Raw genomic sequence first — 13,457 nt, 5'->3', positions numbered from 1 at the left:
CGCTGGATCACCGGCTGCCTGGTCACTAAATTAGGCAGCTCGGTGGCTAAAGGAGCAAAGAGGAGAAATGCTATTGGCTGCTTTATTCTGCTTAAACAGCAGATAATGAAATACAAGTGTCCAGCTTCTTCATGGTCAGTCAGAAGGCCTGACACCAAATATGCATCACTCATGCATCCGACACGGGAGGCAGAAGATGTTGACACATCAGATTATGAGAAATTCAGGCAGGACACATCAATCATTTGTTCAATGTGAAAATAGAATATGAAATGGAGCATTTTGTGTCAGTGAAAAGGCTTTAAGCTCCTCATATGCACCGCTACAGCCGGTGGGGGAAAAAAAAACGTTGACTGGACTGAAACTCTACTGTAAGCATTCAGGGTGCCCTGGCTGACCTGACTTGGTTCAATGGGTGGATTTGTGACAAAATGCCTGGAAGGAGGACGGCTCTACTGGGATGAAGTGAACGGAAAGGAGGAAGGAAGGAATTCTGAACAGAAACACCATCAGTCCATCTCGTTGTCTCTTTTCACATCTGGTTTTTTTGGGGTTTTTTTTGTATCTTTGGCAGCCCTCTCTTCCCTCCCCTCTTGAGAACCAGAGATGGACTGCATGGTGACCTTGTTGCTTCCTGGAAACAACATCCTGATGCTGTCTGGGTGTGTAAAGTGGAACTCCAGCATCAGTGATTTTGTTGCCAGGGGGAGGACTAAATCAGCAGGAAACTCCTAACAAATGTCAGAGTTTGAAAGATGCATGACGATAATGAAAAGTGAAATCAGTAGAAGAAGGAAGCAGCTTGTACAGTAGCGGTGGGGATAGTGGCAATAGCTGCAGTATTATTATCTATGGCAGTGATCCAGCAGCACCATCAGTAATAACCCTTTTTATAAATAAGTTGTATTAGCCTACAGCATCAGTGGCAGCTAAAACATGTACATAATAGGTCAAGCTGCCTGCTATTCTGCTCTTATCCACTAGAGAGCGCTAATGCTCACTCCTAAGACAAGAGCTGTGCAGTTTACTATGTAAAAGTGGTTAAAGGGGTGAAACGATGAAGTGCTGCACTTCCAAATACGTTTCTCACAAGAGAGAAATCTTCAAAAAGATTTTTTTTAAAGTTAAATTGAAAGCAACAGAGGCTGATATATCTTTCTGACATCTTGTTTCCAAAATTATGCTAAAACACTAGATCCTCATTTCCCATAATGCACCTAAACCATTTTTTTATTCGCCCACAATTTGTATTGCTGTAGGCGTTTTAAAAATGTTGTCAAAGCTATGAATTTAATTCAAAACATTAAATAAAGCTTGAAGTATTAAGCAGCAAAAACATAATACAACTGTTCACTGGATGAGTAATACCCCCAGTGAAGAGTAAACTGACTTTTATGTGTAAAAATTACAGAGAGATACTTTAATATCAATAACAAGTGGTTTGAGTGCATTAATAAAAAGAGTGTATTCCTTTAAATCTGTCTCCAACAGCATTGGCTGGAAGAGTGTAATACTATTTTTTCATGCATTTCCAAGCAGCAGTTTATATATTAATCCATTTTACCCATTAATTATCATCCATTCTATATCTATAATTATAACTTCATGGCATAAGTGTGTAATTTTACAACAGAATCAATTTTGCCATGTTTAAAGCATTATTTTTTAGCACTAATGAACACAGCACCAATGTGGTAAAAGGATTAAGATGATTTTCACCGCTCCCCGTGCCGCTCTTTAACATAGTTTACATGTGAAAGTTTGGAATAATGTCATGTAATAATTTACTATATTGCAAGTCTCTGATCCGCACTGCTGCTGTTCTCCATCAGCGAGGCAGCTGTGTTACATTAGAGCGGATAAATTATCGATCTCCAGCTTTCACTCTGCTGCAGAAAGGCCAGAAGCCTCCAGGGACTCCACTGTACTGTACATGTGAGCTTTTTGTCCTCTCTCTGTCCTCACATCTGCTCTTCTCCCTCACCTTCTTCATCATCCACTCTCCTTTCACCCCTCCCCCCCGCTTCCCCCTCCTAACTCTCTCCCCCCACCTTACCAAACCTCCTCTGTTCTAGCTGGTTTCTGTCCCTCCTGACCCCCCCACCCTCTTCTCTGTGCATCTCTCCGTCTCCTCTCCCTCCATACGTTCAGCCGGTCTCTTGCCTGTGAACCTTGATCAGCTTTCTGTTGTGCAGTAAAAAGCAGAGGGGAATGACTGAGGCTCACAGGATGCAAGGTAGGAAAAGAAACAAGCCGCTGCCGTGCGCGGTGGATGCTGAGTGGTGGTGTTGCAACGCATTTTGCAGTGTCATGATGCAGCAAGATTTTGAAGCAACGAATTGATAAGCAGGTTCTTCTCTTTATTTTTAGAGTTGATGTACTTCAGGGGTGGAGCTACGCTGGTCATTTCAGTGGATGGTTTGAACTGGCTTTCTAAAAAGAGATGCAGTGACAAAGGAATAAAGAAAAGGTACTATTTACAGTCTTATTACAGTAACTGGTGGCATGTTTGTGTTCTGTTAGTGGTGGGACTTCAAGGTGTGTGTTTGTGGGTTGGCTGTTTGGAAAAGAGTCTGTCCTGAGTCCCTCCACCCCTCCACCTGTTACACAGTTAGGTGTTAATTTACCAGAAACAGGGCAGATTACAGGCTTTACGGCCTACTGCATATACGTGTGTGTGTGTGTGTGTGTGTGTGTGTGTGTGTGTGTGTGTGTGTGTGTGTGTGTGTGTGTGTGTGTGTGTGTGTGTGAGACCGTACAGTTGTGTGTGTCCTTTTTTACATCCTTTACGTCACAGCAGCTGTGAGTCAGCTCCTCTCTTCCTTTCCTGAGTCACTCATCCAGGGGTTGCTTGGTTACTGCAGAGCAGCCAAAGTTTCCTATTGCGTCTTTGTCTCCGCAGACGGATGGGCTCTGATATTTATTCAGGCTCTGGAGTGAGTGGCCAAATAATGTATGTGTTTGTATGCATGCGTGCATTTGTGTGCACTGTTTTATCCAATGGACAAAGGCTGACAAGTCAGTTTCAGTACATCCTGTTATTAACAGGCTCAGAGGGTCCGTCTGCACTGCAACTCTAAAAATGTAATATGACAAGCAGACATTGATAAGAATTATATTCAGAGGAGACATGAGATGAGATCCTCTTTAAACAAAGCCTGCATATCAACTTTAGTTTTGTTGAATTGTGTTGAACAGTTGTCGTATTGTTTCAGAGCCCAGAATATCACTCAAATATGATCGGCTTCATTCACACAACATCAGGCATTTTATCAGTCACCTTAAACATGCAAGCTACTGCCAATATTGAGAATGATAGTTTAAAATGTAAACCTCATGTATATCAGCAGTGTATGTGCCATCAACACTGTTATCTATAGGGAAAACAAAATGTGTATTTCTATCTATACATGCCACTTAAACCTGGTATCCCACCAAAGCATGTATTACACCCATCAATTCACTAGAGGGCTCTGTATCAGTCTCATGTTTTGCTTCGCCTAAACTGAGAAGAACGCTGCCTTAGGTTTAGGTACCAAAAACCATATAATTTGGTTTTGGAAAAGATTGTGTTTTGGGTTAAAACCTAGCAGCGTAACGCCATCCACTGGTTTGAACTGCTGTTCTGAAGCCTCGGGTTTGGTATTTTGGCCGTGGCCATGTTGCTATTTAGAAACCAGAAATGACCATATCTGGACAAGCTAGGGAGGAGTGAGTGGTGGATCTGACTCGATCTGATTGGGAACCCGAGGACACTATGGCCGCCCACCGACACCTAAAACCTGACTGCACCACAGGCCTGTCGATTAAAACAGACACGCCAACAATTCACACATTTAACATGGAGAAAATATAAACAAAATAACTGATGTAAATCAGGTTACTACACCTAACATTAGGTCATGCAAGTTACTTAACGTAGCCTATGTAATGTAAATTAAATAGATTATGTAAGTAACTTATGTATAGTAAAAATTTCTCGTCTCGTCCTGCGTTTTTTCCATCCAACCACCCCTAACCTCCAATCTTCACGGACTTTATCACTCTTTGTTGTTTGTCACAGGGCTTCCTTAACCAGCTAGTCATACATATGTGTAGTTTTGATGCAAAGGCGAGGTAAAATGTGACCCTGACCAGTTACTCCAGCTGACTGACAGATGTGTTACACTCTTTGGTGTGATACTGGGGTGACCGCTTAGTCTGTCATTCACTGTAAATTATCACTTCTCCTTTTAAATTTAAAACTCTCATTTACAAAAAATATATTGGCAGATAACCACTCTGTCTTACTGGTCGCTTGACAAGCAAAGCTAGTAGAGCTCAATATTGCCTCTCTCCTGCTGGTAAAACAAATTTGGCTGCCAGACTGCACCAAACATTAAAATTAGTGAAATAGAGTGTTGGATTTTCTTTTTTAAAAACTTTTCTATAGTGACTCATTATGTTAAATGTGCAACAGGCTGCTGATTTGAGTATTGAATGGGAATAGTAAGGGCCTCTACAGTTTAATATCTTAGTTGGGAGCAGTAATGATTAACGCAACATTGTCACAGTCTGAGTAATCATTTTCCCATTTTCCAATTTGCTTGCAAATAATTTTAAGACTACATTATTAAATTTGAGTGACTTGGTGAGTGTGAACTCAATAGGATATTACAAACATAAGACTGTATTTTCCTTTTAAGATCTCAGTGCTGGTGCTTCTTTTATACTGAAATCAATAGTACAAAATGGCTCCAAAATATAAAAACATAGCTTCTTGATTATAGCATGGTCAACAGGACCACATTAAATACCACAGTCTCAGTAAGTAAATCTCTAAATCGTTCATACAGGGATGATGAAGAGCTCCAGTTGTGGATATCTTCCGGTCAGATGAGACAGGCTGATGAGGAGCGGCAGCCGGGCCCCTGCCTCTGTGTCGTTGATCAAAGAGGAAGTGCTGCCCTTGAATCATGGACGAACACTGACCACACATCAAGCTCCGTAACGAAGTCGTCATCCTTCTCTCTCTCTCCTCAACACTGTTGTCTCCTGAAGGAACCTATCGACCACTCAATATTTAATTCTCTAGATCCTTTTGTTTCAGATTTCCCCAAAGAGGCCACTCGGACGAGACTTATTTTAAACATGCGGGACATTATTGGCTGGATAACAAGGAATCTAAATGTGGTGAGCCAACAGAATGCAATCACAATGGATCCCCACAATAAGTTAATCATTTTCTGTGATGACTGTACACCCGCACACATTTTTAGGGACATTTACTCCTCTCAGGATTGTCGGACATTCATGGGGTACACTGGTTGTCACATCAGTGACAACAACAATACGTCAGTTGATTTAAAAAACTCCATTTCCCAGTGGCCCCCCGGTCCTGACATCAGCTCTGAGGACAACCAGAGTAAAAGCAGAGACAATTTAAATACAGGGAGCCACAGAAGTCCTCTGAAATCCTGTGAAAACCACAATCATCCTGGAGAATCATCTGGAAGGGACAGGAATAGGAAAATGAGGAAGAGCGTGTCCTTCGATGATGATGTCATGGTCTACCTGTTTGACCAGGTACTGATTTCTTCTTCTATTTTATTCTCTGACTTGATGAGATTTATGCATTTATTAAGCTGGGGCAACGAAGTCTTTATGAAATAGTGTCGATAATTATATTTAGATTCTAATCTTTCATTTTAGTAATACAGACGGAGGTAAAGAAGCTCCTCTGTTTCCGGGCATTAACCGCTCACAGTTCACTGTTAACTCTTATAGGAGAGTCCCACGCTGGAGCTGCACTCTGAGCCCTACACATCTCTGCCAAGCAGTCATCCAGATTTCACATCAGAAGACAGTGGTAAAATTTTAAGGAAACAAACCTTTGATTTTACGTTGTTTCCCATTAACTACAAATTGCATGCACTTATTTACTTCATTACTGCTGACAATTTTTCATTGGGGGGAAGTAGCTACAGAATAGAAGTCTAAGGTACGTGTATTGTACTTATTTCCATCTATGCCACTTCATGCAGTTACTTCACCACAAATATTTGAAAAATATTGTACTGTGTACTTGAATGTACTGTATTTATTGAGTCTCTTGTTACTTTGCAAAAAAAAAAAATTTGCCCATGGAAAACATACAATATGCTCAGAAACTAAGATGCCAACGTGTCCAATACGACACAAAATACCTAAGATAAGATCTATCTTCAACAGTAAAATGCTGTTTACACATTAATGCACAAGTGATGGTATCATAGCGCAATATGATAACATAAAAACCACGCAGCAGTTTAGTATCCCGGCAAAACATGTAATACACCCGTCGGTCCACTAGAGGTTACTACTAGATTCACGTTTTGCCTCGCCTATTAAGGCGTGAAAAATACACACCTGTATGATTAAGGTCAAAGAAGGAGGTTGTGTGATGAATTATGAGATTAAACCTGGACGACTGGAGTTTGAGCCCAAAAAAAGGCAAATGTCAGTGTGGATTTCTTATATGTAACACATTTAACTAAAGTATGTTAAGTAACTTACGCAATGTAAATATTACCTATTTAAACACAAACGATGATCTTTTCCTGACGCGAACCAAATAGCTTTGACACCTAAACCAAACCAAATTTCCCCTGTGTAGCATTTAACCCGAACCATAATAAATTCCTCACCCTAACGCTGGGATTTATTTGGTGCCCTGACCTAATAGTGTCCATGCCACGCGTTGATAAGGCAAAACGTGACGCTGACACCCTCCAGTGGACTGACTGGCTTATTACACATATTGGCGTTACACCGGGTTGAATCACGCATTTGTTACTTTTTATATTTTCAGCACATTTTACTAATAATGAACGTTATAGTTTGTCGTAGCAATAATGAATCATTTTAAAAAGACGTCACTAGTTTGAGATATTTTTTTGTCTGTACCATTTAAGTTGAATCAATGTTACAAAAACTAATTATTTGGTCATTTATTGATAAATAACACAATATTTCACACTATAGACCAAACAGTTCGTGTCTCACTTTGACATTATCTACTTTAAACTAGTATGACAATGCAACAAGATCAGGGCGGGACTTTACAGAGGTTAGCAAACTTTAATGTTTACCTGTGCTGCTGAACCCAGACGCTGCAGGCAATTAGCAGCTCATCATGACTAATTGTGTGTGTGTGTGTGTGTGTGTGTGTGTGTGTGTATGTGTGTGTGTGTGTGTGTGTGTGTGTGTGTGTGTGTGTGTGTGTGTGTGTGTGTGTGTGTGTGTGTGTGGTTGGTTTTGCCCGCAGGCCTGGAGTGGGAGGATGACTTCTCAGCTTTGGAGAAGAGCTACCGTTTCCAGTGTACCAGCCGCCCTCAGCAGCTCTCCCTGCCAGCACAGAGCTGCAGCGCTCGGCAGCGCGGCTGTCTGTCTCAAACCTGCCTGGTCCTCACCTATGTCACCGAGTCAGACCTTGAGCTGTGAGATAAACGGTGAGTGACACACACAAAACACACACGTACTGAGCAGTAGGGGAGTTTTTTTTTTTTTTTTTTTTTTTTTTTAAACGGTCAAATGCAGTCTCTCTATCACAAAGTCTGCCTTCAGCCAAAAGGCCATCCCACTGTCACCATGGCCTAATGTGACATCCACACTTGTTTTCCTTTCAGACAGCCAGCCTTGGCCTAATGGAAAAACTGACTAATCGTCCAGATCTCGTCCTCTTCACCTCTAACTCATCTCCCCACTTCCCCCCCCCCCTTTTTATGATGACTCAGGGATTTTAATGGCTCTTTTTTTCTCTCTCTCTCGCTCCTCTCCAAATAGATTCAAAGCACTTGATGTTCATGACATCACAGCCAGGCAGGACTGTGTGACAGTGCATTCAGCTTTCACAGTAGTTGGTATGACACGATCGCCGGCAATGATATGAAGAAAAAAAAAAAAACAGGCTTGGTGCCTTTCCAGCTTCAAACCACTTTTGGAAGCTAGTCTTTATGCCAGGTTGTGTCCTTGGACCTGGGCAATGAAACAGAAACACAAGAGTTGTCAACTTACAATGAGCATTATGAACTGACTTTCTGTTGAATGATTTTACAAGTAATTCCAGTTTGGTGTCAAAATACAAGGAGTATATGTTGTTTATACAGTTTGTTTTGCTCAAACAGAGCACGCTTGTGGAGGCCCTGTTTGCTTGCCTCATTACTGAAGTGTATTCAGTTCTGAATTTATCAGCAGCTGCGACAAAATAAACAGTGTAAGCCTTAGGGCCAGTGGAGGCAGAAACTGAGCAAACTAAAAGTAATAGATAATGTTTCCACAGAGCCAGCATCAGCGAGGTTTGGTTGATTAGATACAATGTACCTGAGGAGGAAAGGAAACCTGGCAGGACCAGTCTTAGTGTTCACACACACACACACACACACACACACACACACACACACACACACACACACACACACACACACACACACACACACACACACACACACACACACACACACACACACACACACACACACACACACACAGTCTTGTTCCCATCACTACAAGTCTTCGCCCTAAAATGTAATGATTTAGTTTTTTGTTCCCAAAAAGGAGGCGAGCCCCCATAATGTGGCTGAGTAAATAGATTTAAGTTCCCACAACATGAGTAATACAAGTACACACGCACACACACACACACACACACACACACACACACACACACACACACACACACACACACACACACACACACACACACACACACACACACACACACACACTGTTCAAGGACATGAAAACCAAAAGCTAGAGGTGATTGCTTGTAAGACCTGGGAGCGTCACACCTGCACATTATTGTGTTTGTGATATGCCAACACAGTTTCACAAAATGCTTTAAGATCATGTCCTGTTTGTTAATTACCATAACGTTGGTTGCTATTATTGTCTGTATGTGGGTTTCTTTGACGTTTACAAGTGTTTGGTTTCCTTTACAGGGGCGTAACATATTTAAGTACCATCTTGTAATAACATTTTGTACATTAGGAGGCGATAGTGAGTCACTGTAGCTAAAAAAGCCAGACAGTTAAGCCTCGAGCTCACATTATACCTTGCTTGTTTCCATTTTGAGTAACCACAGTAGCAGAAAAAAAGGCACAGCAAAACCACACATTAATACCCTTTAAAATGTTTTTCTGTACAATTTGTGTTGTCGTTAGCTCAAGATACAATAAAAACCTGTTTAAAATTGTCAAAACAAGGTTAGTGATCCTGTTTTGTTTGCTGGCGACATAAAATTGCCTCGTTTGGGTAGGTGGCTAGCTGACGAGCTAACTGAGCTAATCACACCATCAAATTTCATTCCTTCACTCACCAACAGCAGCTGTTGGTTGTCTAAACTGGATTCCTGGAACATGTTAGAAAAGTTAACCTATAATAATAGATAACAGTCAGATTGTAGAAAATTAAAATCAAAATGGTAGACAGAGGAAGAAGATCTATTTACATGGTATACCTACTTTTATAAATTGTTTAATCCTTTGGATTTTCCTACAATTCTAAAACATGTCCAGGTAGGAAGAAATTAATTTAATTTAATCAGATTTTAATTGATAGGAAGCAAATGTAAGAAGTGAATGCTCATCAAATTTGAATGAAGCGGAACTTTATGAAGTTGAAATCTGAAAGCACAGATCATGAGTCTGGGAACATTTTTGGAAAACTGTCCCATGAAAGTTGGGAAAGTTCCAGTGGACTGTATGAAATCTCTGATTGCCACACTGTGAAAAATACACCGTGAGACGTTATTTGTCTACTAGATGGTCAGCATGTCTGACACGACCCTGTTCGTTGTTTACAGTAGGACAAGTAATAATCCCAACTGCCAACAGTTGTGTTGGGCTGCAGGTCAAACATGCGGAGTGGTTACTGCAGATCACACATTCACGTGGGCACAAGGTGGGAGAGTGATTATTCACACAGGGTCATTAATCTGTTCCACCACTCTTTGACTGCACGATGGTTTAAAAGTTTGAGGTTGTCCACCAGTGTGCTCTATGTTACGCTCTCATTACAGACGTAATTCAGTTTAAAAGAGTTTTAAAGCAGTTTGTCTGGTAAAAAAGTCAATATTGTGATCTGCTTCTGTACATTCAGGTGTCGCCTGCAGGACTGTATTCAAATGAAGCAGTGGAAGGTGATTATCCTCTATTGAAATCATGTTAATTGTTTGAACAAACTGACTAATCTGCAGCTGAGCATAGAGGCCAAAGGTTCCCTTGCATTTAGCTGAAGAATATGACAAAAATAATGGTTTACATTAGAGAAGGTTTCATAGTGATAAAGTGGCACATATTTTAAGTATGAAACAAATGGGTATAATGTTTTTTAATTATTGTATTTTTTTTTAAATTGGTGATCAGTTGTGTCATCCATGCTACCGATGGTTTTTGTTTGAAGCCTTTACAAACCCTTGGCATTTTTACCCATCAACTATAAATGTGGAATAGTTGTAGACCAAGACTAATGGGATCAAGTAAATGCAAAAAAAACCCCAAAACAAACATATTTAATCCATGGAGTTTTATTTTTGTATGTCAGAAGGAAATGTTGTACCTTAGCAAGAATTTAATAGTTGTGTAGACTACTATAACTTTTTAGAATAATATTTCATATGGGCCTATAAACAAAACACAATGCATTGACATAGATTGAACTACACAAATATATAAAACAGCAACATATATGTCCGCCCCTATTAAAAAGACGTATTAATAGTATAACAATGTCACACTGTTAGGAGATGCAGGTATAAATAAGATATAAGACAGTGTAGTTCTTGCAGTGCTGATGTTGTAATGTACGGCAGCAGCAGGGCTGGGGGGGTGGTGGGGCGGGAGGAGGAGGAGGGGGGGGGGGCAGAGCTGGAGGGAGTGGGCGGTGCTCTCCGATTGGCTGAGCAGCGAGACGTGTACATGAGCAGCAGCAACAGGTAGCACACATGTGACAGATGTCTGCGTGAGGTCTGCACGGCGACGCGCTGCCGCTCTGTCTGCTGCACTTTAACTGACTCAACGGTGCTTCACGATGACCCGCTGCGTGCAGACGCTTTTTCTGTAAACACTCAGGAACATTTGACTTAAACTTCAGAGGTAAGGCTTTCATTCGTGTGTGAATTGGACTTTTGGCTGTTCATCTCGTATCGGGTACAACTCTAGGATACTGCCACCGAGGTAATTAAAGTGAGGTGAGGAAAATACAGAGAGGAGGGTGATGGAGAGGCTTTATGTGGTGATTTTTTATTTTTATTTTATATTTAAAGACATTTCCATTGCGTGTGAATTCACAACTAAAGCTACAGCATATATGAACGTTTTTGTGCTGATAAATAAGTCCCTGTGTTTGAAGGCAGCTCATTTACTGGTTAAAGTGAAGTTAAAGAGCTGTAGGTGAGAGCCGGCTGGTCTCTGGGTTTTTGTGAGTGTAACCTTGAAATGGGCATTATCGGAGAAGCGTAGGGATAAGAGACTTAGATTAACAGCCCAACATCATGGAGTTTTCACACTGCACCAGTCTGATTAGATACAACAGGATGTAGGGCTGTTTGAGTTGGAGGCAGGCTGAGTCAGCAACTGGGGATTAGTGACTGACTGAGAAGAAACTACTTAAAATTCATATTAAAATGTCTCTTTTTTATATATATATATATATATATATTTATATCTTTTCTTCTTCTACTTAACATCCTGTCTTGTCTTCCAGGATTTTTGGAGCTGTGACAATCTATAGTTTTAGAGAGACTGAGAGGTGAAGAGAGGCCGCAGGATGAGGTCCAAAAGGAAGGCTGTGAAACCATCCAGGGGGACCTGGTCCGACCCGGAGCCGGAACTAGAACCAGACACAGAACCAGAACCTGGCTCCAGCGAGCAGGAGGGCTCAGAGGACTCGGTCCGGATCGGTGGCTCCTGGAGGGGATCCCTGAGGAGCGGGAACAGGAAGAGGCAAGGAGGAGGGGCGGGCGGAGGCCGGCGGCGCAGGCAGCACGGCTCCACCAAAGAACGCAGTGTCCGGCGCCTGGAGAGCAACGAGCGGGAACGCCAGCGCATGCACAAACTCAACAACGCCTTCCAAGCGTTGCGCGAGGCCATCCCGCACGTCAAGATGGACAAGAAGCTGTCCAAGATCGAGACGCTGACGCTGGCTAAGAATTACATCAAATCGTTGACCAGCATCATTGTGGACATGTCGGGGGCCTGCCTGCCCGCGGGTGGGGTCCCCTCAGAAGCCAGCGCTGCCAAGCTGCTCCAGTGCTACCAACAGCACCTGGAGGAGGACGGGGAGGACGGCCTCGCCCAGTACCTCACCCACATGCAGAGCTTCGGCCAGCGCAGCTAACAGTCAGAGTGTGAGGTGGTTCGGAGAAAGCCACCGAGGAGGACGGTCTCCAAGGCATGTGGGTAAAGGGACGAATCCCAAACAATATCCACCTTCCTACTATCACGCTGCTCTGGGATCTGTTCAGCGGTGTTTCCTGTAGGAACTGCGTGCTGCTCCACATCACAGACCTCTGACAGTAATGCTTGAACACATACCAAGAGGTGCGCTGTCTAGAAGTCATGGAATGATCTGAGGAGCATTCACGAAGAAGACTGGTTATGAAAAGACTTGTTGTACTCAGAGAAGGGCTGATCTTCTGCCACTCTTCTTTTTTATTTTATTTTTTATTTCTTGTGCGCTATGGTTTAAGCCGGAGGAAGGGACTTGTTCTCTTTTGTGCTATCTTGTGATCTGCTTGTGTGTTTTCTGTTGAGAACGCTGCCTCGAGTAGCCTCGAGTCATAACCGTCGTGTCCAGGAGAAGACAGAAGAGTCGAGCCTGAAAACTGAAGCGTCGCAGCAGCAGGACGGCGTGTTTGCTCGTTTGTCTCCTTCTGCCACAAAACTGTAGTTTCCAGTGTGTTATTTACTTTTTGTTGTGTGTTTCCACATGTCTCGAGGCAGGACATTTTACTGAAAAACACCAGAACAGAAACTACTTGAGGAGTTGTTATCAATAAACACATTTATTTATTGACATGGACAGTTTTTGTTTTTTAAATCATGCAGAAATGGACTCCACAATGTTAACTAGCACCGATTTGTAACCACAAACACCACAGTAACATAGTGTGGTGTTCATTATTCACAGATGATACAGACAGATCTCTGTACACTTTACAAACGGTTCAGCAGATTTATGGGTGCATTTAAGCAGCCATTCAGATAAATAAATGCCTGAAATGATCCTATTCATCAGTACGTGTGGTTTACTTCAACAAAAGCTGAACTTCTTTGAATGAATCCCCTCGGTCAAAATTTCTTTCCATCTTTTAATCATTACAACAACCACAATACTAACTATAATACCAATATATTACAGATTTATAACAAAATAGAGTGTTTTTGTGTGTTTGTCTTCCGCGCAGTCATTCTACCACCATCAGGCCAAAGGAAGTAGAC

At 41.9% G+C, this 13,457-nt stretch overlaps 1 protein-coding gene across 4 annotated transcripts; it reads left to right on the top strand.

Annotated features, from left to right (window-relative positions):
* The first annotated feature begins 2,043 nt into the window (after nucleotides 1-2,043).
* bhlha15 (basic helix-loop-helix family, member a15) lies at nucleotides 2,044-12,951 on the top strand. Of its 4 annotated transcripts, XM_069691350.1 has the most exons (7): nucleotides 2,044-2,236; nucleotides 2,371-2,470; nucleotides 4,836-5,565; nucleotides 5,767-5,848; nucleotides 7,286-7,469; nucleotides 10,117-10,156; nucleotides 11,722-11,772. In XM_069691350.1, exons 1-5 carry the CDS (start codon nucleotides 2,212-2,214, stop codon nucleotides 7,459-7,461), a joined length of 1,113 nt encoding a protein of 370 aa, XP_069547451.1. In that variant the 5' UTR covers nucleotides 2,044-2,211; the 3' UTR covers nucleotides 7,462-7,469; nucleotides 10,117-10,156; nucleotides 11,722-11,772. The 4 variants fall into 4 exon arrangements, with proteins under 4 accessions (XP_069547451.1, XP_069547453.1, XP_069547452.1 ...); XM_069691352.1 differs by lacking the exon at nucleotides 10,117-10,156 and having other exon boundaries at nucleotides 11,722-12,951; XM_069691351.1 differs by lacking the exons at nucleotides 10,117-10,156; nucleotides 11,722-11,772 and adding an exon at nucleotides 7,804-9,025.
* Nucleotides 12,952-13,457: the final 506 nt, after the last annotated feature.

The sequence above is a fragment of the Brachyistius frenatus genome, unplaced genomic scaffold (genome assembly GCF_029030835.1).
Source record: "Brachyistius frenatus isolate BFR_SWC_R1_liver_20210118 unplaced genomic scaffold, ASM2903083v1 Contig_11, whole genome shotgun sequence".
Classification (NCBI taxonomy): domain Eukaryota; kingdom Metazoa; phylum Chordata; class Actinopteri; family Embiotocidae; genus Brachyistius; species Brachyistius frenatus.
The sequence above is the reverse complement of the archived record's forward strand: the minus strand, read 5'-3'. Positions and strand labels throughout refer to the sequence as shown.